This window comes from Apium graveolens, chromosome 3 (genome assembly GCF_009905375.1).
Source record: "Apium graveolens cultivar Ventura chromosome 3, ASM990537v1, whole genome shotgun sequence".
NCBI classification, from domain to species: domain Eukaryota; kingdom Viridiplantae; phylum Streptophyta; class Magnoliopsida; order Apiales; family Apiaceae; genus Apium; species Apium graveolens.
This window is the reverse complement of record NC_133649.1, coordinates 19,783,147-19,807,234: the sequence shown is the minus strand read 5'-3', so window position 1 is coordinate 19,807,234 and position 24,088 is coordinate 19,783,147. Positions and strand designations below refer to the sequence as shown.

Genomic DNA, 24,088 nt, shown 5'->3' with positions numbered 1-24,088 from the left:
TGAGTCCACCTCAACTATTTTGTGCTAATTTTATGCATCTTTTGAAATTCTATTTTACAGTGGCTTCTCAGTGTAAGTGAGTCACGACTGTTTATTAGAATTTATGTTATTTTCAGAGTATTTCTCCAGTAATCATAGAGTGTGAAAAGTCACCAAGAAAATATTTTGCTTTTCTGATGCATATTTACTTAATACCAGCAATGCACTTGGGTCGTCCCTTCCACATATTTACTCTAGATCTCAAAGGATTACCTGATTTTAATCTTTGATCTTTTTGCTTTTGTTTTTGATAAGAGAGGTCTATCAGCACTTAGTACATTCAGCAGTTTTACTAGTATCAGAACTTAACAGATGAGTAGCATTATTCTAATTTGTGACTTAGTAATAAGATATACAAAATGAACTTAACTAAGCTCAGTTATCAGAATTTGCTAGTGTCACAAGATTTTCACTGAAATAATTACTTCTTCCTTGGAATCATTTGTTTATTGAAGACTACTAGGTCAGTATCTAGCACAGTTATCCTCATAGGATTGAATAGGTACTAGAACAGACATATCACTTATCAGAGTTTAGAAACATATATCAGACAACAGTCAGTACTTAAAGACATTTATCAATTAAGCACAGAATACACAATGAGATGAATTCTGTAAATACTGAGCATAAAGTCTGATAACACAGAACAAGTCTAAGCAGATTTAGAGAAGGAACCTGAAACCATTCCAAGTTCATTTACCAATCTTGTAAAAGTAGCTTTACATAATGGTTTTGTGAAGATATCTGCCAACTGTTGATCTGTGGGAACAAAATGCAATTCCACTGTACCTTCATCCACATGTTCCCTGATGAAGTGGTACCTGATGCTGATGTGCTTTGTCATTGAGTGTTGAACTGGATTACCTGTCATAGCAATAGCACTTTGATTATTACAGTAAATCGGGATTTTAAAATATGTTAACCCATAATCCAGTAACTGATTCTTCATCCAAAGAATCTGTGCACAACAACTTCCTGCAGCAATATACTCTGCTTCTGCAGTTGATGTGGAAATTGACTTTTGTTTCTTGCTGTACCAAGAAACCAATCTGCCTCCAAAAAAATTGGCAGCTTCCACTTATGCTTTTCCTGTCAATTTTGCAACCTGCAAAATCTGCATCTGAGTAACCTATTAGTTTAAAATCTGATTCTCTAGGATAGCATAATCCCAGAGCAGCTGTTCCTTTAAGATACTTAAAGATTCTTTTTTACAGCTGTTAAGTGAGGTTCTCTTGGATCTGCTTGAAATCTTGCACAAAGACAGGTAGCATACATGATATCAGGTCTACTAGTAGTTAGATAGAGTAGAGAGCCAATCATACCTCTGTAGTCAGTAATATCTACTGATTTACCAGTATCCTTATCCAGTTTTGTTGCAGTGGCCATTGGAGTGGATGCACTTGAACAATCTTGCATTCCAAATTTCTTTAGCAAGTTTCTGGTGTACTTGGTTTGACAAATAAAAGTGCCTTCCTCATTCTGCTTGACTTGAAGACCCAGAAAATAGCTAAGTTCCCCCATCATACTCATCTGATATCTTGACTGCATAAGTTTGGCAAACTTCCTGCAAAGTTTGTCATTTGTAGATCCAAAAATGATATCATCAACATAAATCTGGACCAGAAGTAAGTCATTTCCATGGTTGAAGTAGAACAGTGTTTTGTCTATTGTCCCTCTGTTGAATCCACTTTCCAGAAGAAACTGAGCTAAAGTCTCATACCATGCTCTAGGAGCTTGCTTAAGTCCATAAAGTGCTTTGTCAAGTCTGTAGATATAATCTGGATGTTTGGTATCTACAAAACCTGAAGGTTGTTCAACATATACCTCTTCCTCCAATTCTCAATTGAGAAAAGCACTTTTCACATCCATTTCAAAAAGATATTAAACTTTTTGTGAGCAGGATAAGCCAAAAATATCCTTATGGCTTCTAACCTAGCAACTGGTGCAAATGTTTCATCATAATCAATTCCCTCCTGTTGAGAATATCCTTTTGCAACCAGCCTTGCCTTATTCCTTGTAATTATGCCATCACTGTCAGTTTTGTTTCTGAATACCCACTTTGTACCAACAACAGATCTATTCTTTGGTCTTGGTACTAGGGTCCAGACTTTGTTTCTTTCAAATTCATTCAACTCTTCCTGGATTGCTTGCACCCAATCAGCATCTTGAAGAGCTTCTTCCACTTTCTTTGGCTCAGTCTGAGAGAGAAAAGAATTGTAAAGACACTCATTTGAAGTACCTGTTCTAGTTCTGACACCTGCATCAGGATTTCCAATTATCAAATCAGGTGTATGTGATTTTGTCCACTTCCTTGCAGATAGAAGGTTTTCTCTAGAACTGGATGCTCCCCCATGATCCATGCTATATTCATTTTCATTTTCTGATGCTCCCCCTGAAACTATGCTTTCTGAGTTGGATTCTTCAGTATTTAGATTTTCAGTACTATCAGAACTTGGCTTATCAGAACTTGACGAATCAGAACTTGAAGAGCCAGTTGCATGTTCGAATGTTTCTTGAGATGTGGTAGGATTTTGAGATGTGGTAGGATTTTGAGTATGCTCCCCCTGCATAGGGGCATCTTCATTTAACGTAGTCACCACAGTTTCAATAACATCAGAGTTTAATCCATCAGAGTTTGCAGTTTCAGGACTTAGACTGTCAGGATTTTCAGTATCAGAATATGAGTCTTCATTTTCAAATCTCAGCTGATCATGGTCAACGAAATCTTTAAGACCAGTGATCTTCTTGTCATCAAAAGAGACATTGATAGATTCCATGACCACTTTTGTTCTCAAATTATAGACTCTGAAGGCTTTTGTGGAAAGTGTATATCCAACAAAGATTCCTTCATCAGCTTTTAGATCAAACTTTGATAGCTGTTCAGGATGAGTCTTGATAACAAAACACTTGCATCCAAATACATGAAAATATTTCAGATTTGGCTTCTTTTTCTTCACCATCTCATATGGTGTTTTTCCATGCTTGTTAATGAGTGTTGCATTTTGAGTAAAACAAGCAGTCTGCACAGCTTCAGCCCAGAAATAGGTTGGAAGCTTTGCTTCTTCAAGCATTGTACGTGCAGCTTCAACGAGAGTTCTATTCTTCCTTTCAACAACTCCATTTTGCTGTGGAGTTCCAGGAGCAGAAAATTCCTGCTTTATTCCATGGCTTTTGCAGAACTCTTCCATTATCAAATTCTTGAACTCAGTGCCATTATCACTCCTTAAAATTTTCACAGAATCTTTGACCATTTTATCCAGCTGTTTGACATGATCAATCAAGATAGATGCAGTTTCACTTTTTGTATGCAAGAAATACACCCATGTGTATCTGGTGAACTCATCCACTATTACCAACGCATACTTCTTCTTTGCAATAGACATGACATTTACTGGACCAAATAGATCAACATGTATAAGATGATAAGGCTCAAGAATTGATGATTCAGTCTTGCTCTTGAATGAAGATTTTCTTTGTTTGGCTTTCTGACATGAATCACAAAGACCATCAGGAACAAATACTGTGTTTGGCAATCCTATCACAAGATCTTTCTTGACCAGTTCATTTATATTGTTGAAATTTAAATGAGAGAGTTTCTTATGCCAATTCCAGCTTTCTTCAATTGATGCTCTACTTAACAGACAGATTGCAGAGCCATCAGTACTTGTTGAAAGCTTAGCTTCATAAATGTTACCACGTCTGTCTCCTTTCAGAACAACTTTGCCTTTAGATTTACTCACAACTTCACAGTGTTCTTCAAAGAAATCAACATGATAACCTCTGTTACAGATTTGACTTATACTCAGTAGGTTGTGTTTAAGTCCTGAGACCAGAGCTACTTCTTTAATGATGACATTCCCAAGATTGATATTGCCATATCCCAATGTTTTTCCAATGTTGCCATCTCCATAAGAAACACTTGGGTCAGCTTTCTCCACAAAGTCTGATAGCAGAGCCTTATTTCCAGTCATATGTCCTGAACATCCACTGTCCAGAACTAGAATATTTTTCCTGTTGCCCTGCAATCACAAAGACCACTAATTATTAGTTTTAAGGACCCAGACTTGCTTGGATCCTTTGGCCTTATTAAGTTTGTTAACATTTGCAGCGGATTTAGCATCAGAGTTTATGTTAACATTTTTCTTATCAGAATTTACATTATCAGACTTTGAATCAGAATTTACACTAGAAGGAACAACGGAAACTTTCTTCAAAGAAGGTTTTATTTGATAATAATCATAGTACAAACTATGATATTCCTTACAAGTATAAATGGAATGTCATACACTACCACAATGAAAACAAGGATTTTGTGGTTTGTATCTAACTGACTGACTCTTAACTCCTGATTTTGAAGGTAAGGAGTTAATATTCTTATTTTTCCTGCAAAAAGAAGCCAGATGGTTAGAACTTCCACAGTTATGATATGTTTTCGTAGGAGCATCAGGAACAGGTTTATAATCATTGCTTTTATTCACACCTTCCTTTCCATTCCTATTTTTCCTAGGTGATTTTACCTTGTTTGCATTCTTGACATCTTTCAGCTTATGCTTAAGCTGCTTCTTTGTCATTAAGCCTATGTTTATTTCAGCTGTCTTTTCCTGTTTTAGTTTGTCAGAAGTTAATTCCTCTTTAACTTCTGATTTCTCATTATCAGACTTTACAGTTACAAACTTAACAGGTTTTAACTTTGGCTTTTGCTTAACAACAGGCTTAATTTCTTCAGTTCCTTTATCATTCTTATTCTCTCCATAACCTAAGTCCTCTTTCCAATTTTCACTACTTAGCAAATTTTGAGTTGTTCTGTCAGAGTTAGTCCAAGTCCTGATTATCTCTCTTTTTTTTTTCTAACTCAGTTTTTAGAGATTCATTCATTTTTAGCATTTCATCCCTAACATAAAAAGCATCATCTCTATCCTTCTGAGTTTGATGGAATATAACTAACTCTTTTTCTAAGAAATCATTTCTTTTCTTAAAAGCAAGATTTTCAGAAGTTAATCTTTCACATGTTAAGGTTTGATCTCTATAACTAACAAACATGGTTTTAAGATATCTTCTCAACTCATTAATATCATCAGTATGAAAAGCATAAGTAGTGTGAGGTACCTTTGTTTCAGCAGCTTCAGAACTGCTCTCAGCACTTTCTTTATCAGCATTTGCCATCAATGCATAGTTCTCCTCACTTTCAGAGTCTGAAGTGTCTGTCCAACTTTTCTGCTTTGTGACAAGAGCCTTGCCTCTGTCACCCTTTACCTTCTTGCAGTCAGGAGATATGTTGCCTTTCTCACCACAGTTATAGCATTTAACATTGGTGTAATCTCCTCTGTCAGACTTTCCTCCTCTGCCTTCAGATCTTCTGAAATTCTTCTTATCAGAACTTATGCTTTTTCTGGAAAACTTCTTTCCCTTCCTGAACTTCCTGTATGCAATCTTGGTGATTCCTTTCACCATAAGAGCACACAGCTTCATCATCTCCTCATCAGCATCGGTCTCAGGCAAGCTTTCAGAATCTGAGTCATCATCACTCTCAGAACTTGATGACTCAGTATCAGACTTTATGAAAAGAGCTTTACCCTTGTCTTTCTTTGAGGAAGCTGCCTTGGGGAATTCTTCTTCAGCCTTAAGAGCGACTGTCCTTGACTTTCCTCCTTTCCTCTTGCTTCTTTGTTCCATCTCCAGCTCATGAGTCTTGAGCATTCCATAGATTTCGTCAAGAGTTGTTTCATCAAGATTGTAGTTGTCTCTTATTGTCGTTGCCTTCAAATCCCAGCATTCAGGAAGAGCTAACAGGAACTTAAGGTTTGAATCTTCAAGATCATACTCTTTATCAACCAATGACAAATCATTCAAAAGTTTGACAAATCTATCATATAAATCATTCAATGACTCATTAGTCTTTGAGTCAAAGTGTTCATACTCTTGAGTGAGTATTGTCTTCCTGTTCTTCTTAATTGTGTCAGTTCTCTGACACCTTGTTTCCAGAGCATCCCATATCTCCTTAGCAGTCTTGCAGTTGATTACCCTGTTTGACATTACATTATCAATGGCACTATGCAGTAAGTGTCGTACCTTAGCATCCTTAGCAATTGATGCTATGTCTTCAGCAGTATAATCACTCTTCTCCTTTGGTACGGTCATTGCTGCTTCACCTGCAACTGCAACAGCGAGTTTGGTTGGTTTGTGAGGACCTTCCTTGATTCTATCCAGGTATTCTGGATCTGTTGCTTCCAGGAACATGGTCATCCTTACCTTCCATATGGGATATTCAGATGGTCTCAGTATGGGAACTCTGATGGTCTCATACCGACTCTGAATTAGTGTCTTTGGTGGTTCCTCAGTTGTGGTAGGCTTAGTTGGAGTTTCTGTGTCCGACATGATTGTGTTTGGATCTTTAACTGTATGTAAGTTAACAGATTGGCTCTGATACCAATTGTTAGGTCACACACACTGTAGAGGGGGTGAATACAGTGTGTGTACACTCAAATCGAACTTTAAGAACTTAAGTAACAGAAAACAAACTTTATTGAAACAATAAACTCTGTTACAGTATGGAACTGTACTGTTACCTCTCAGTGATGAACAAATATCACGAGAGCTGCTAGGGTTATAAAGAATAATAACTTCGATAATGATAACACTTATAGTGTAAACCCCATGCCTGTGTTTATATACTACACAGTTACAAGATAATCGCTAATTGATATGGAATATAATTCTGCTTCCTAAAATATATCAATCAGATATCTTTTCTTTCAAGTATTCCATTCTTCACGGAATTCCTTTTTCATGCATATCTCTTCTTATGTTTATCTCGATCTTCTTTCCTTTAATCAGCTACTGTCCTTATCTGATTGTCCTTCAGCACTTAAGTTCTGATATCTATCTTCTGATGATTATCTCCTGATAATATAAGTACTGATATCCTTAAGTCCTGACTTCCAGTATAAGTACTGATCAACAGTTAAGTACTGATTTATCCTGTTCACGTAAGATCTGAAAGCTAAACATAAAACATATTAGCCATGACATTATCAAATATATCTAACATAAATGAATGTGGATAAATAAGAAGTGATGAACTGGATATAAGAAACGGAGAAGAGAGAGAATAATTAGAGGGTAATTAAGAAATGGAGAAGAGAGAGAATAAGTAGAGGGTAATTTGAGAAATGGAGAAGAGAGAGAATTAGTGGAGACATGGGGAGAAAAAATAAATGTGGAAATGACATTTATAACCTTTAATATAATGAAAATTAACCATGGTAAGGCTTAACTAAGGGTATGGTTGGTAATTTGGAAGGGTGGGTTACTTCAGGAATTATATATATATATTGATAATTGATAATTTGTGGGAATTGCATCACTTATACAAACCCTAATCATAATGCATAATGGACCAAGGCCAACTTGGGCTTATTATAGATAATCTCTATTTCATGAACATTATTCTCGTTCAACTGATATCCCGTATTTGTGTCTTCAATGTGTTCAATTTCCATCGCCCCTTTGACCTTTTTCTCATCCTCTAAATGTATAAGAATGTTGCTGGGAGTCTCACATTCCCCTACTCCTGTTAAGTCCCTCACTTGCACTTTTAAACCTTTCTTTATTCAACTGAATTTTTATACTTTGTTTGTAACCTTTTAAGTTCATAATTTTGATTATCTAATTCCTTTAATCTAAGCTCATATTCAAATAACTTGTCTCGACGATTGCAAACATAAATGTGGTAGTACAACTTATTACATTCACGCTCAAGGAATTAAATATCATCTTCCACTATCAATAGCTGATTTTATGTTCTTAGACATGATTAAAGCACAGACAAGAGTTGTTGATGGTATTATTTCTGAAGTTTCGGAGTTGATTCCGAAATTTTGAAAGTTCAGGACTGATTCCGAAAATTTTCAGAAACTCGAGGACTGATTTGGAGCTCCTGGAAGGTAAAGGAACTGGTATAGTTGGTATAATATTTTCTAAAACATCAGGGGCTGATTTGAGAAGCATTCGGAAGTTAAGGTACTTGATAGCAGATTTACAAAAATTTGCAAAGTTCAGCTGACTCTACAAAAGAAATGGGATGGAAGCAGAATGAAGATGGGCTGTTAATATGTCATATTGGGCTGGACTCTAAACTATTAGGCAACCTACTAGTTTAGGGTTACCTCTATAGCGCTCAATGCAATACCAACATTTTCTTCTTCCCGGATCTGCTTCTGATGAACGGTAAACTGATGTAGACAGTACTACGACGTGGAACAGTTCTCCGGCAGTGAATAGTAGGGCTGTCAAAAAATCCGAAAAATCCGATATCCATCCGAAATATCTGCATTCATATCCGAAACAAAGCGGATATATCCGACAATTTCGGGCATGGATACGGATATAGGCATATTCGTATCAAATAATATCCGAATCCGAAATTATATATATATATGATATTTAAATTATAGATATAATTTAAAATTTATTCTATAAACTTTATAGTGTGTCTCTGTGTACATATATTCATTGAATAATATATTTATACAAATTTTATAAAATTGTATAATATTATAGACATATATAAATATATCATTTGAGTTTAATATCTTAAAGATATCAAAATTATATTGAAAAGATATATGAAAATTAATATTTGAAAAAATTGAAATAGGTTTAAATCATTTTAACTCTTAACTTAAATTTTTAAAAATAATTTTAATTTTTACTAATTATTTTGCAATTTTTGAATTTTTTATATAAAAAAAATTTGATTGAAAATCAGATTCGGATCCGGATATTATCCGTATCCCGATAGTATCCGTCGGATCCGGATTCAGATAGTATTCTCTAAAAAAACGGATATCGATACGGATAAGGACTTTCAGATTCGGATACGGATACAAGCAAATTCATATCTGAATTATCCGTTTGACATCCCTAGTGTATAGTGATCGATGCACGGTACTCCCTATCCCCACCTCAAAATCCAAAATCTCCCAACAATTAAGAATTGATGGAGAAACCTAAACTCTTGATATCATTTGATGCAGGACAACTTGTAGAACAACGATTTATTAAATTATAAACAATATAAGAGATAACCTTTGGGTGGATGAACCAGAAACATGCAATACCCCAAGGGTTTCACAACCACAAAAGGGAGAAACATTATGGATTGCCCAATTCAATATATAATAATATTCCAATAATCAAGTCTAAATAATGTGGGAATTACATCACTTACATAGATATAGTATCCCTGATAATAATGACATCATTCAGCAGTATGGTAATTTATTCTACAGATATGGTGTGGACTACGACATATTAATGAGTGAGACTGCCTGAATTATGAGAACTGAAGGCGCGATAGTCAGATTGAAGGTGAGAATACAGTGTAGGTGGGAGGGCCCTTATAGAAGGCCTTGAAGGATGAGTGATCATGCTTGCGAGGTTCCTTGACACTTTTGAGCAGAATTATTTCTGAGATATAAGCTACCCATGTAGCTCTTGAAAGGTGACAGGATCAAGTCTCTGATAGATGGCAGTGATGAGACCATGATATCAAGAACCTGTGTTTAGTTAAATAATGGCATCAAATTCAGAATCATTTGTGACACAACTAACAACCCTAAGTTCATCAGCAAGGCTCTTGGCCTGTTGAAGGTAAGCTGAACTGTTGCAACGTAAGGATTTGATGTAGGAGGATTTTCGGAATATATCAAGGGTATGATGAGTGTGAGAAGAACAAAGTATGATCACGCTGGGACTGCATGATCACGCTGTTGAGGATATATGGTGGCTGGCATGCTCACGCCTCTGGATTGCATGGTCATGCCAAAACTGGAAAAAACAACAGTAGCTTTTGGTGGCCAGGTGGAAGACATTGCATGCTCATGCTGAAATCTGCATGATCACGCTACTTTTAATTATTTTTTATTTTTAATTAGGATTTACTATTATTTCTTTATAGAATTTATTATCCTATGTAAACAATTGTATGATGTAAGGTATGATAATCTTTTATTGAAATTAAACCCTAAGAGTTTTTCTCTATATCTTTCTTGTGGATTCAAGAAAACCCTTGTGAATTCAAGGTTTGCCTTGTGGATTCAAGGTTTTAAAGGATTTCTCGTGTAAGAATTCTTGCGAGGATTAGAGTTTGCTTATCCTACGCTTCCGTGCTGCGTCAGGACTGGAGTTCAAGATGCAACCTCAATTGATGTGTTTAAGAAGTACAGCCATAATCTTTAGTTTTGGAAATCTATGTCGCATAGGCAGATGTTTTTCAATTAATATGCTGAGAGGCATCTTAAGTGAAGAGTATCCAAGATAAGAGGACCTGGTTTTTTCTGGAAGGATTTATCAAAAGCGGCATTTAAGGTAAAGTTTCACCAACAGCAGGAGAAGAAAGTATAAGAGGGGTTCTTTGTTGGTGCATTTGATAATTTCGTTAGTTTATAACAATTAAGAAGGGGGAGATTGAGCTGTCCATTTGACAGATTTGATGGAAGAGCATAAATTAATTGGAATATTGTGCATGTAGTCTTAGGTGTAGGCGAGAGAGAGAGAGGTTGGGACGATCGCTCTAGAAACTGGAGGGCTTAATGTATACAAGTACTAGGATAACTAGAGTCCCATGATGGCTCCAAAACAATGTTTGAGTTCCGGAAGAATTGTATGTCTCGTTGTATTGATGTTCAAACTACATACATGTATATATGGAGGAGTGTAACAGCCTCCAAGTGTTGTAACAAATGATAATGATCGAAGTATACAGGATAATTATGAAGAGATAATGTCGAGATACTGAGTTGATCATGTATTAAGTTGTCATTTTATTAACACTTAACAGTGATTACATTACAGAAATATTTATCCAATAGAAGCACTTGACTTCTGAAGAGTGAAGTACAAGCATGTATTATAAGAAAGGGTTGTGCTATTCAGGGAGAATCTGATTATTAGTTGATGAAACCTTTTCCACGAGCCATGGCTTGTTTCTAGGAATAATATATAGATAATAAGGCGCACATGTGTGTTTTATATATATTTAAAATAAAGAATAACGAACCTTAAGTTCATTCTGCAGGGTTCTGCAACAAAACACACTTTGTTCTGCACTAAAATATAGCTTTAAAACGGTGTTCTGCATCAGAATATTGTATTTTTGTATTGGAACTAAAGGAGAAATTTCAATCAATTTGATTCAAAGAGTCTCTAAAAATCTTAGCAAAAGATTTGCAACCAAATGTACTATTTATGAAAAGTACCGTGTTTTAAGGCAGAACATAATTTTTACACATCCGAAAAACAATGTTCTGCAGCAGAATATAGTGTTTTTGGGTATGCGAGTATATATTATCTCTGACAACATTTTCAATAGTGCCCAATTGTTCAACTATGTATTTGTGAATAGAAATGTATATGTCTGTATATATGTATAAGCATAGTGTTCTGCAACAGAACACACCACTGCTGTATCACCTGTATTTTTAGTTCAAATTCTGGTGCAGAACCCTGCTTATTCTCTTTAAAAATATCACGTACTATTTTTTAATTTATTTTTCTTTATAGACAATATTCAGAAAACTATGGCATTTTGTATTCTTTTTAGTTGTTTATTGCACATTTTTTTTAAATAAATAGATTAATTCTTTGGTTTGTGATTTTGTTAGGGACTGTTAACATTAATGTTGACTATATAGCATTTTAGTTTGGCGTGTAAAAAGTTGCTCGGCACTATTCTATCTTTAGTAATATAAATGAATAGAATAGTACATTCCTAGGATCGTTGAGATAATTTATTAGAAATGATAGACGATAGTCTAAAGAGTGGCTGTGTAAGAAGAGGAGAAGAATGAATGAATATCTAATTTTGATTCTGCTTCCAATCAATAATATATAACTGAACTAACCTTGCCAGCTGATGTTTTTGCTGTATCTTGGATTGAAATAAAATTGATCGATGCAACATGTGATTATTAACTCTTGAAATTATTGATGAGTGTCTTTTTTAAAGTTAACGATTTTATAGTAACCAACAATACTTCTTCTTTTTTTATGTGTATTACTTGAGAAAAAAATAGTCCAGAAGACTCGATGGTTAGATTTCTAATATCAAGAGTTTATAAACAGATATTTGTTTTTTGCCTTTTATGTTATATATAGATCAATAAAGGAGTACTGAGAAATTAAATATATCCTTTTTTTTGTTTATTAAATTGTTTTAGGACCTGATAACTCGACAAGGATTGCATTATGTTATTTTGTAAACACCGGGTCCAAGACATAATAAAAGGGTTTTTATAATTTTTATATATCGTTGGAGCCACTAATCAGGGTGAGTACAACATTGTTTGCAGTAAAGAAAGCGGCGGCGACTTGAACGGAGTCGCGGTGAATCTAAAAAATCCTACCACCATCGTTTATTTTCAAACTTCAAAGGTGATATCCACTTTCTCTGCATCTATTGTATCGGATCTTGCATCTTGTATCTGTTGTATCATCTAGTCAAAGCTAATAATTCTATGAATTCTATGTCTTAATGGTGATTCTTTGTGAATCTTTTGTTAAAGATCAATGGAGCATTAGATGTGTTCCTCGCTACCATCTACTTTCAGTAGAAATCAGATATTTAGTCAATAATTATAACCCTAGATCTGAATCTATTTATTTCTTCTCTCAGTAGCGCGCCGTTTAGACATACAAGTTTTGAAGAACCGTTTTTAGTAACAGAATTTACCGTTTTGAATGTAAAGCTCTTTTTTTATTAAGATTGACTATCCAAAAAAGTTATGTCTAAGTTTGTGAAGATGCAGTATTTCTGTTTGAGTTATCAACAAGAGTCGTGCTATATCTGTATTAATTAAGAGTTTCCCAAACCCACAACCCAATGCACATCGGACCCAACAACTGGTATGTCCAAAAGGGCTGACAAATTTGGTGTACATTACATTAGTTATTGACCAATCCTTATAAAGGCCTTTAAACTTATTGTTCTGGTCGATGTATGATGTTACAAGCACCCCAACTTTGCAGAGGAGACTCTTGGATCGACGTCCTTGTCGAGCCCACCAACTTCACTAATTAATCCCGGGCATTGCACAAGGAACTTCAGGCTGGATAAGCTCTGATATCACTTAATCGTTTCTAGCCCATAACCCAATGTATATAAGACCATTTAACAACCCACCAGTCAGTCTAGTAATTTGGTATACATTAGTTGCTGATTTGTCCTCATAAAGGCATTTGAACAAATTACTGTAAGTGATGCGAATTTTTACAGAGAAGGGGTGGTTACTATTGGGCCAAACGTTGCTAGGTAACGTAGAACTATTATCCCTACAGGAAGTGAGTATATTATTACAAACTCCCAAGTAAACTACTGTTTAAGCCTGATTGATTGCTTTAATAAAGAAAGGAGTATTAATTCCGTAATGTGGGAAATGTAATGAAGAAATCTGAAAGTTATTGATTCTCATTCTTTTTACAAAATTGAGTTCTGTACATCTGATCAACCATTATAGGAGACAGTGAGATTATGATTTTTCTTTTACTTTTTTTTAGCCAGATATTGCAATTTAATACTTAACTGACAAATGTGATTGGAAAGAAATTAAGAAAGTTAAAGATCTGAAGAGGATCCTTATTAAACCAGTGGTTGTCGGGATTGGCTACCATTGAAATTTTGAAGAATGATGGGATCAGAGGTCTAAGTTTACCATTATCTATAAACATTAAAAATAGAAAAATGAGAACAAAGATTGATAACAATAAAGTTAAACTTACATAGACAGTCATGCCATGTAGCTAGACCCAGAAATTTGATACACGAAGTACACGAACCGAAAATTTAGTGTTTGCACTTTGGGTACACGGCACGAAAATACATGACCGGGATTTAGTGTTAGTTTTGTGTTTATCCTTCGAGTACACAACACTACACGAAGTATACAACATAAATAAATGTTATAATTAAATATTAATATTTATAAACAATATATGAATATTTATAATAAATATATACATATTGATTTTTAAAATAATACTTGATTTTTTAATATTGTATATAAATGTTATCTACATAAATATATATATAATTAAAATTTTACCTAAAAAATCTTATTATTTATTTCTTTAATTTAATTTAATTTATATTAATATTAATATTGAATTGTACATGAAACGATACGAAGCAAAAGTACACGAACCCTAAACATGTTGGTTTTGTGTTTGGTGTACACGAAACACGAAAATACACACGGAAGTACACGACACTAATGAATTGTCAGGTCTACAAGTAGCTAGATTCTTGGCTTACTTTTTCTATATAAATTTTTAAACATTTGGTGTGCTTTGATTTTTCTCAGATTATGTTTAATTGATCTTGAACTCTTCCTCTTTCACAGTATCATGTCTTCTTATGCAATTACGGTAAATGATTGGGAGCGTGGTAATAGTCTTCGGAAACCTTCTACTGGTACTTATATTCCTTTTTATTATTTCCAATTTGACAACTTCTGTTGTTCCTTTCTTATAAATTATACTGAACCTACAGGAAGACAAGGAAGGACTCAGAGACGATCTCGTATGAACACTAGCTCGCCTACATCTAATAAAGATACTGTTGTGAGTGACGCTAGGCCTGGAAAGCAAAGGACACGCCCTGCAACAGCTGTAAAACAAAATACAAAAGAGGGAAAATCTCGGCGTAAAAAGAAGGAGAGGACACCCTCTACATCAGCTGTAGAACCTACTACAAGTAGGAGAAAGAGTAAGCGTAAAATGCTAAGGAGGACACCTGATACAGATGATGAAGAGCGTGGCACAGATGAGGAGAATACTATGCCTTCAAGGACAAGGAGAACTTCGGTTTTTGAAAGGGACCTAACACCTGCAGAGAGAGCCATCCCTGATACAATACTTCTCCACAATTTAGGGAATCACCTCTCGGCGTATGCTAGAGCGGGACGGGTAAGGCATAGTGCTGCTATATGTTTCTGTTCTTCTTGTCCATCACTTTTTCTTTTGGAAGTCAAAATATAATTATTGTTGTTTTACATGCAGGGCCCCCCTACACAAAATCTTAATTGTCGAGGTGCTTGGCCTACTGCAGTAGAACTGTATCAAGACTCAAATGACCAGTACAAGGCACTGTTTCTTGCCGCTGGTTTTGGAGATTTTCTCAAAATTGAACCTGTGGATCTACCAGTATCATACAGTTTGGCTTTGATGGAAAGGTGGTTCAGTGAGACAAACACCCTACACTTACCGTGTGGCGAGATTTGTCCAACTCCTTTGGACTGGACCATGGTAACTGGCCTCCGTTTTGGAGGTCGATGCATTGGAGTCGACTCCGAATTTTCGATAGAGAAAGCCCTGTATCTTCTTGGAATACCTGAAGATGGAGCTATTATTGACAATAAGATAGTCTTGAGGGCGATTGTACCTTCCTCGGATGAAGTGAAGGAAAACCCGCCAACTGATGATGTAAAGGAAAAAGTTTTTCGCCGGTTGTTCCTTTATTTTATTAGTAGTTGTTTCTTTAACAACAACCGTTCATTAATTAGTCATAAGCTTGTAAAGTGTCTGGAAAGAATAGATGAAGTGGGAACTTATGATTGGGGGGGGATCACATATTCAGCCTTTCTTGGTGGAATGAGAAGAAAGGTCACTGCAGAGGTAGGAGCATTTACGGCGTTCTGGCAGTTTCTTCTGGTACGTGTTGTCTTTGCCTGTATTAACTGTGATCATCTTACTGGTCAAGGATAAGATATTGTCTACTTCTCTTATTTTTGGAGGGGGATGAGAATGTGTGGAAGGTTTTTTTGTATTTAATATTGTATGTCAATTTCATTCTCATTTCTTGCTCCAGTACTGGGCTTTTGAGTATTTGGATATAAATCGTCCGGCGCACATTAAAGGCCATGTCTTTCCGAGGGCAAGGCGCTGGATATGTCCAAAAAAATCTAGAGAGAACGAATCTCCAAACTTTTTTGGTCCACGGTTTCTTGCTTCGCGCTGCCAACTAAATTTCGTTGAGGAGTCCCAGGTTGGTGATCTAACCAATTTCATCTTGTGTTTACTTCTAGTATATTGCATATTTAAATTTACCTTGTATTTTCAGGTGACCTGGGAACCGTACTTGGCCAGTGCAGAATATATATCTGGTGCCATGGTCTCCACTATCAATCTTGCTAAGAAAAGGATTCCATTCCGAAGCATTGAAACCTGGGAGTACTATCTTGGAGAGAGATGTTTAAGGCAATTTGGTTTCCCTTGTCGAGTTCCCGATGATCCTCCACGGATGATGCATGGAATATGGGAAGGTCAGAATGATGATATATGGAATGGGATATTGGCTGAAAACTTGGTCAATCAGAGTCTGGAATACCCCTCGTGGTTCGCAACTGCTTCAGTTGGGAGAATCCTTAATGTGAATCCATTTCTTGGTGGAGTTAACATTGCAGAAAAAGTCTTAAGACAGTGGACGGTGGGTTATAATATATAAACTTGTTATCATTTGTCTTGTTTGAATAAAGTATTTTTGGCTCAATATCTTGTTTTCTTAGGCAACACACCAACCAGATTTCATCCTTATCAGTCAAGCTGAATATAGTAATATGAGGGAGGATCTTTATGCTGTTGAAGAGGAGTGCGCAAAGCTTCAAGGCGAGTTGGTAAGATTTCAATCCTTTGTATTTAATTTTCTAATGTTGTAATAATTAACACTATAGTTAACAAAGTAGATGCTGGAGATTGCTCAGCCAAAGGCGATGCATAATGTTGCAACCAATCTTCCATCACCAATATTGTCCGACAAAGCAAGTTTCCACCCTGAAATGAATCAGGTTGAAGCAATCAAGTTAAAACCAGCAATTGCGAAAGGATCGGTACTGGATGATGACGATGAATGTATTGCTATTGACCCTCCTCCTCCACCTTCTGGAAAAGAGGTAAAAGAAAGGGTAGCATAGATAACAATAATTACATGGGAAAATTTTAATTTGACCTCTTTTTAAAATTGTAGGCTCCACGTAACTGTGAGCTGGCAGTGGACAGCATAGACAACAAGGTTTCATGCAGTGTGGCTTTTCCTCATGAGGAAGTGATGAGTAACAAAATACATGGAAGGCCTATGCAGCCTGGATGTCTTCGTGTGTCGGTGGATGGTAGCATTAAACCAGATGCCTTGCTTCCAGTGCCGATAGCTGGTAAAATGGAGATGGTCTCCCAAGCTGTTGGCTCTCATGTAGCATGGCCTCAGAACTTGATCATCTTCCCAACTGAGGTGGTATGTATTCCTGTGTGCATGATGTGTGGAACTAAAATGTGTTGCTATATATATGGTGATTAATTAATAATTTGTAGATAAAGAAAAAGGAAGTGCTCCTTTCAAAGAAAGATGAATTAGATGAGTTGCAGAGAATGCAGACCTTATTTAACCAAACAGAGCCAAATGAGAATGTGCTGAAGCACTTTAGGAGGCTTTATGATCATACAACTTTAATGAAAGATGATAAGTCCGTATTACCGATTTCATGTAATGCCGGGGTGTTTGGCGGTACCAGGACAATATATTTGCTGCATGAGAATTTAATAGCGTTATTCAAGTTTGAGATGATAGGCCAAGCTATTATAGCAACATATATGATGTAAGTATTGTTTTTTTATTGTCTCATTCTCCATATTCCATAAGAATACATTTTTATAATGTTAACATTTTATCTGTAGGCACTTGCACACCATGATATGTGAGAGTGGAAAATTGGAAACATTTTCTTTTTTTGATCCAGTGGCCACATTTCACCTTAATGATGATTATGAACTGTTCGTTAGTGAACGGATGAGGGAGGGCAATGTTGATTGCATATTCTTCCTGCCACATTGTAACAAGTAAGTGTTATCAACGCAAATTTAAAAAATATAAACTTGGATACATAATACAAGTATTTATCAATGCAATCACGATTATTAATTAATGGATTGTATGTAATTTGTGTAAAGTCTTACTTTGATATATTTTTCAACAAAAACAGTGAGCATTGGATTTTGACGATAATATGGGATGGTGAAATTTATATTCTCGATCCATTGCCCGGCGTGATACAATTTCCGGCATTGGAAAAAGCACTGATAGGGTAACTTTTGTTTTTCTGTAAAATTTTTAATATGGATGATTTGTCGGGTTTGACATAAAGTCAATCTCTTGTGCAGCGCATTAATAATTGTCAATGCCAAAAGAGGTAAAGGCAACAAAGTGCCCAAAGTAAAATATCTTGCGGTAAGTATTTATGCACTTCCTCCGAAAACTGTTTTATATAAAATTATTGGTTTATTTGTCGGCTAATATGTCAACTTATCATTCAAATAGGGATCTCCCAAACAACCTAGCGGCCATGAATGTGGATATGTTGTTATGCGCTACATGAAAGATATTGTTGAGGATAAGGAATTGTCTTTTCCTATGAAGGTATACTTTGTTATGTGGTGCTTAATTGTTGTGTTTTGCTATGGAATTGTCTTTGATAATATAAAAGAGTATACTTTGAAATAAAAGTAGTTTGTGTTGTGATTTTGGTGTGGAGTGTTATCTTGAATTTGCTGATTTGTGTATTATACACTTTGTAGTGGATGAACGAGAGTCTGAACTATTACACCAAGGAGCAGCTTGATGTAGTGCGCTTTGAGGCTCTCAATCATATCGAAAAGCAACTGAGTCCTTTGAAATCAAAACCTATCCAAAGTAGTTTGTGTTTTTTGTGATTTTGATGTGGAATGTTATCTTGAATTTGCTAATTTGTGTATTATACACTTTGTAGGGGATGAACGAGAGTCGGAACTGTTAAAGCAAGGAGCAGCTTGATGCAATGTGCTTTAAGGAACTCGATCATATCCAAAATCTACTAGTTCTTTTTAGAAACCGAGGCCTTATATACTGGGGGGGGGTTTAAAATTTGAAGCCCCGTAGTGTAATTATGCAGCAAAAGTGTGTGAAGACCGAAACTAAACAAGAGAGTATACAGGTGAAAATTATTGTATCCTTGGCATAATCTGCTACTAAATGAAATGTCAGCTGCATCTTTTATACAGTAGTATATACTATGTTCATAAATGTAGTGTATTAAATTGATTTTAGTGGCATAAATTTAATAGGAGGAAGCATCGATACTTGCACAGCCGCGCAAGCCAGAAAAAAAATGTAGCGTAGGCTTATTAAGAGCAGGGCAATTAGGAGAATCCAAGAATTTGGTCTGTACAAATATAATTGTCTGCTCTGTCTAGACATTAAACTTGTTTGGGGAGTTATTGCAGTTTAACATAACAGTCTCCAACCTGGTGGCAATGCAATGGTATTGTGCAGAAAGTGAGTTTTTTGTTTCCAGTATGTAAATACTCAGCTAATTTTTCGTGTTTAAAGTCAAAACTGAGGGGAGGGAAATCTGGCAAAATCGAAGTCTCTCACACTCTCTACAGAATTGATTTTAAAGAAATGGAAAGCAACTGCGTCCTAAAAAAGCACCCCCTTGACAGATTTTTTGTCAGAAAATTTCACTGCCATTAAAATCCAAGGACTTCTAGTATAGGTGATTGCTCAATGCTCTCGTTACCAACTGTTTTGACACCCTCTTATCGCAAATTCAATGTTGATGTTAAAATAAGTGGAATAAGTGCAAATCCAACTTACATTCTCCAACACTGTAAATTCTTGAAAAAAGAGAGAAATAAGTGGAGAAGAAGAAAATAATTTCTTATCCATAAAAATAAAATAAGAATAAACGGAGACCGTTGAAACATTCTTTTGTGCTAAATTCCCCAAATTCCAATTTAGGAGGTGACTAAAAGCACAAGTAATCCAAACCCTGTAACTAAGATAATTTCAAATTTTAACCAATTTTGATGATATTATAGTAAATATATATATATGATCCCATTTTGAAGGGGATTGGAAAATTAGAAAAACCCATATTGCGGTGATGAGACAGAATTCTACAACAGGTTCCTATACTCGTATGGTTGAAGAAATTAGGTTATTCATAAAATAGAGATTACTACAAGTTATATATATCGAGATATTCAAGGCAAGTTGAGAGGGGTCGGAGATGATTGGAAAGGACAAATCTTCTACGTTTGGCACTGAACAAAGGTGAGGAATGATAAGAGTGTGGGGTTTGGGAAAATTCAAATATAATGGTTTTGTTACTAGAGTTTACGGAATATTACATAACTTTGAGGTTTATATGGAAAGGGTTGAAGTAGCTACACTTTTCCCCTCCGCCCACTTAGCGGCAAGAGTGCACATTGATAGCTGCTTTGAAACTACAAGGTGCAAAATGGTTTAGATGGTTACATACAAAAAGAATCTAGGAAAAGTTCTGGGTGCATATTTGAGACTGGGTGCTCATGCAATCATGCTGCAACTAATCTCGAGCCAAACAGGAAAACATTATGATAATAACTATGCTAACATAAACATGCATTTGAAATGTACATGGGGAGGACTGTCAGAGTAGGACTCAACTTGAGCTAATTAATTCAGACACAATACGAGCATTGCAGATCTAAGACCTTATCTTTCAATTTACTGGTGAACTAGCAGCAATATATGTTTTCTATGTCGAAAAATGAAGACAGGGCATTGAACATCAAAGATCAAGCACCAAATTTCCAATTAATATGAAAATAGTATGCAAAACCTAAAAGTGAAGAACACTCAGATTAAATCCAATGAGCAGGATTTAAAGATGGCATGGCGGTAGTTATTAGATCACAGCAGAAGTTATACATGAAAAGGTGTTCAAACATCACACTTGTGTACTTGTGAGACATCTCCACTGTCCTACGTTAGGTCCTTTGTCCAGAAGCATTAACAATCCCACATTATCGGGAGACATTCCGAACATATACCTGAAAAATGTATCCGGAAAAAACATAGATAAGACAACGACTAAAGCTCAACTATAAATCTGATCCTACCCCTGCCAATCAGACCAGACAGAAAACTTCATTTTAGAAAATATTTATGATGAACACTTGTAAGATCTCTCTATCTTGTTTTAGATTGTTTTTTCGGCATCAAGGTAAAACCAAGCCATCCCAGACTCAGGCTTATTGGCTACATATAATAAGACGGGTAACATAATCAACAGAGTTCCAAAATGACTTGTCGCCTATGTGTTGCAGAATGTTAAATATTTGCAATTCTAAAGCATTTCACTTTTGTTTCTATATCCTAACCCTCCAGAATTTTTTCGTCCATTATATATTATGGCGTAACGGAGAACGGTTTATGCTAGTTTAAGTAATTTAAACGATACTTCATTTACAGTGGTGAAGAAAGTGATATCCGGTAATCCGGATGCTACTCAAGTGAGCACTTCGATACTTAACACCTTTTGATTATTAAAATTCGACAGTTTATAAAAATTGTTAACCTGCTTCAATAAAATTCTTAATTTGTTAGTCTATGGGAATCAAAACTGAGGCAAAACTAGGTATTGATAATAGGAAAGAGAGATATTACAAAAAAAATATCGAACTTAAATATTTACCTGCTTCGAAATGCTTTCTTTTTCCAGAAGACCAATGCGACGGCCCACTGTGCAAAAATAAAAGCTAAGGTCAGGAAAAATGCACACCGCAGGTCTAATTTATGAAGTTTTAAATAATTTAGTTGAGCATGGACACCAATAACTGAGAAATGCAACATGTTAAGGTCTTGTCAACAACACGGACAAAGATCGAATGTGAAGGTTCAGAACAAAACCGAGGATAATAGAAACTTTAGCAAAATTTTATCTCAGTATTTCAGATAATAGATGTAAAGACGAAGAGCTTTCAACAGTTGCAGAAACTTTGAAACTACCTTGAATATAGACATGACGGAGAAGCTTCCGCCAACAGTTGACTTTCTCCCTAACGCTCTGACAGGTGAGGCATCTTTACAAAATTGTTGAGCTATCTCCTTCAATAATACCAGCTGCGCCTTATCCGTCCTCATAGAAATGAGTGCTTGCCTCATAGATTCTCTGTCAGCTTCAAGTGCCTGAAGCCTTAAGTAGAGCTTCTTGATCTCATGGTCCGCTGTATCTGCTGTATTCAGTGACTCCCTTGGTGTGGTTGTATACTCTTCACAAATTGGGACAGAAGCTTTTAGATCCCTAACGTCGTCATAGGATGCATCATTATGAATGGAATCGATGGTGTATACTCTATCACTCATGTCATTTTCAACTTCAGATGCATTGTCCACCTTTCTGAAATCAGAGAGTTTCTCGGAATTTATGAAATCCAATTTATCAGTAGTGGCAAACTCGGGAGAACCGTGGGCAACATCAGAACTTGTCTCTTTAACTGTTGCAAAATACGAACTTGAGCTGTCGGTAGAAAACCGCCTAATATGTCTACTTCGCCTAGGAGAATGGCCAACTATCACCTTTTCAAGCACAGTCTTGGTACCAAAGAAATCCACATCAGACCGGCTCTGCTTTGTACAGTTTTCCAATTGATTGATCCGATTGTCCAAATCTTTCAAATGATCTTGAGACGTTGGCGTGTCGCATAATGCATACTTCTCCACATCTACTGTATCATTTTCAACCTCACATGAATCTTGATCAGCAGTTGAATTGCACTTGAGGGGAGGGTAATCATAGGTTGGAATTTCATTATGTGAATCTAGGTTTTCCGCCACATTATGATTTCGAGGGGTGTTGCCTTTTTCTCCCTCTGCCTCAGCCTCAGTAAGACCGTAACTCATCATCCTATGTTTATAGGCGCGCACCTCACACGTAAGAGATTGTATAGTTTGCTCTCTCTTATACAACAAATCCTCCAAAGCAGTAATCTCATGACCATCATGTGCCATCTTCTCCTCTGCAAAGCGTTTAAACTGTCGAGCCTCCATTTGAATCTCCGCCTTCTCCCTCTGTAACCTTATAATCATAGACATTGCCTCATTAGCAGCCGTTGAAGATGCACTTCTCTCCTCTTCCAGTTCAATAGAAAGATCCAGAATGGCACTCTGCTGGTTGCTAACCATTTCCCTCAACGCAACACATTCATTCGAGATCTCAACCTTAGCAACATGAGAAATATCGAGACCAGGTACAACAAACCTGTTCCCTTCCTCAAATTGATTAAATTTAGGCTTCACAGTTCTGGAATCAGAGTCATTCATGATAGAACAACCACAAACTTCACAATCACCATCACAATCACAATCATTGGTCATAGATTGATCTTCTCGAGAACTCATATCGAGAAAAATGCGATTTCTTCCAATCAAAACCAGCAGGAGAAACACAAACAAGTCCCAGTCCCAGTCCCAAAGCCCTCCCTCTATTATGTACTACACAATTCTAGAAAATGCAAGTAATTTTTTTTTTAATTTTTTTTAATAAAAAAAAAATTGAAACGGCTCCTGAATCTCAGCAAGAAAAAACCAAACACCCTCAGAATCAATGAATCAAATACGACTCCTACAATAAATTCAACAAATCAAAACCGATATAATTATTTACAGATTAATGAGAGGCAATTAAAGAGGTGTATAAAGGAGGGTGATGTGAATGTGAATAAGAAGATGATAAAAGAGAGAAATGTATACGTAAATGTGCGTTACCTGGTCGTAAGAAATTCAAAGGGAGTGAGGGGGGTGCTCCCTCTCAGGAAGATCCTGGAGAGAGCTAGAGGGAGGAAAGCGCCTGTTTGCTGGGTGGCGATTCACAATTCAGAGAGAGAAACATGTTTTGTTTTGCCGAAACACGCGCAGATTTTCGCGGAAATATATACAGAGAGAGAGAGAGATGTTATCTATGTAACAGTGAGAGAGAGAGAGAGAGAGAGATTTGGGACTCCCTAGATTACAGTAGAAATATAATGCGTGTCTGTTTCGTTACATCCATTTCTTCTACTGGAGTTGAGAGAGAGAGAGAGAGCGGGAGTTTGCGAGGGAGTTGCAGTTAATAAGTTGCAAACCTTCCCCCCAAATTGGCCTCGTATCCGTTTGTCAAATCTGATAAGTGGTAAGTTATATTTTTTCTCAACTTATTTTTTATTT

At 36.1% G+C, this 24,088-nt stretch overlaps 2 protein-coding genes across 6 annotated transcripts in view; one reads left to right on the top strand and one right to left on the bottom strand.

The window, feature by feature from the left end:
* LOC141711920 (uncharacterized) overlaps nucleotides 1-19,141 on the top strand; it is a 30,218-nt gene extending 11,077 nt beyond the window's left edge. Inside the window, exons 3-18 of one of the 3 annotated variants that reach the window (XM_074514635.1) lie at nucleotides 12,390-12,471; nucleotides 14,436-14,506; nucleotides 14,585-15,000; nucleotides 15,094-15,744; nucleotides 15,902-16,078; nucleotides 16,154-16,519; nucleotides 16,599-16,706; nucleotides 16,794-16,982; nucleotides 17,057-17,320; nucleotides 17,398-17,681; nucleotides 17,761-17,922; nucleotides 18,066-18,167; nucleotides 18,244-18,310; nucleotides 18,401-18,499; nucleotides 18,658-18,772; nucleotides 18,849-19,141. In XM_074514635.1, the coding sequence (XP_074370736.1) occupies nucleotides 14,440-14,506; nucleotides 14,585-15,000; nucleotides 15,094-15,744; nucleotides 15,902-16,078; nucleotides 16,154-16,519; nucleotides 16,599-16,706; nucleotides 16,794-16,982; nucleotides 17,057-17,320; nucleotides 17,398-17,681; nucleotides 17,761-17,922; nucleotides 18,066-18,167; nucleotides 18,244-18,310; nucleotides 18,401-18,499; nucleotides 18,658-18,772; nucleotides 18,849-18,892 (3,111 nt within the window). In that variant the 5' untranslated portion in view covers nucleotides 12,390-12,471; nucleotides 14,436-14,439 and the 3' untranslated portion in view covers nucleotides 18,893-19,141. Of the gene's footprint in view, nucleotides 1-12,389; nucleotides 12,472-14,435; nucleotides 14,507-14,584; nucleotides 15,001-15,093; nucleotides 15,745-15,901; nucleotides 16,079-16,153; nucleotides 16,520-16,598; nucleotides 16,707-16,775; nucleotides 16,983-17,056; nucleotides 17,321-17,397; nucleotides 17,682-17,760; nucleotides 17,923-18,065; nucleotides 18,168-18,243; nucleotides 18,311-18,400; nucleotides 18,500-18,657; nucleotides 18,773-18,848 lie in introns of all 3 variants that reach the window. The other 2 variants (XM_074514633.1, XM_074514634.1) reach the window with 2 other exon arrangements.
* Nucleotides 17,234-23,968, bottom strand: LOC141711922 (myosin-binding protein 7-like). Of its 3 annotated transcripts, XR_012571482.1 has the most exons (7): nucleotides 23,651-23,968; nucleotides 21,893-23,507; nucleotides 21,579-21,625; nucleotides 20,813-20,934; nucleotides 17,837-17,905; nucleotides 17,463-17,610; nucleotides 17,234-17,330 (listed from the first exon to the last, which is right to left on the bottom strand). XR_012571482.1 is itself a non-coding variant. In XM_074514637.1 (5 exons), the coding sequence occupies exons 2-4, from the start codon at nucleotides 23,282-23,284 to the stop codon at nucleotides 20,832-20,834; spliced, it is 1,542 nt and encodes a 513-aa protein (XP_074370738.1). In that variant the 5' UTR covers nucleotides 23,285-23,507; nucleotides 23,651-23,968; the 3' UTR covers nucleotides 17,772-17,905; nucleotides 20,813-20,831. The 3 variants fall into 3 exon arrangements, 2 of the variants coding, with proteins under 2 accessions (XP_074370738.1, XP_074370737.1); XM_074514637.1 differs by lacking the exons at nucleotides 17,234-17,330; nucleotides 17,463-17,610 and having other exon boundaries at nucleotides 17,772-17,905; XM_074514636.1 differs by lacking the exons at nucleotides 17,234-17,330; nucleotides 17,463-17,610; nucleotides 17,837-17,905 and having other exon boundaries at nucleotides 20,581-20,934; nucleotides 23,651-23,967.
* Between the last annotated feature and the right edge of the window lie 120 nt (nucleotides 23,969-24,088).

Excerpts from the sequence above, each read along its gene's own strand:
- LOC141711922 (XM_074514637.1), bottom strand. The coding sequence starts at position 23,284 with ATGAGTTCTCGAGAAGATCAATCTATGACCAATGATTGTGATTGTGAT. Across the intron at positions 21,626-21,892 it reads CCGTCATGTCTATATTCAAG|TGGGCCGTCGCATTGGTCTT; the intron begins GTAGTTTCAAAG and ends ATTTTTGCACAG. Across the intron at positions 20,935-21,578 it reads AAGAAAGCATTTCGAAGCAG|GTATATGTTCGGAATGTCTC; the intron begins GTAAATATTTAA and ends TACATTTTTCAG.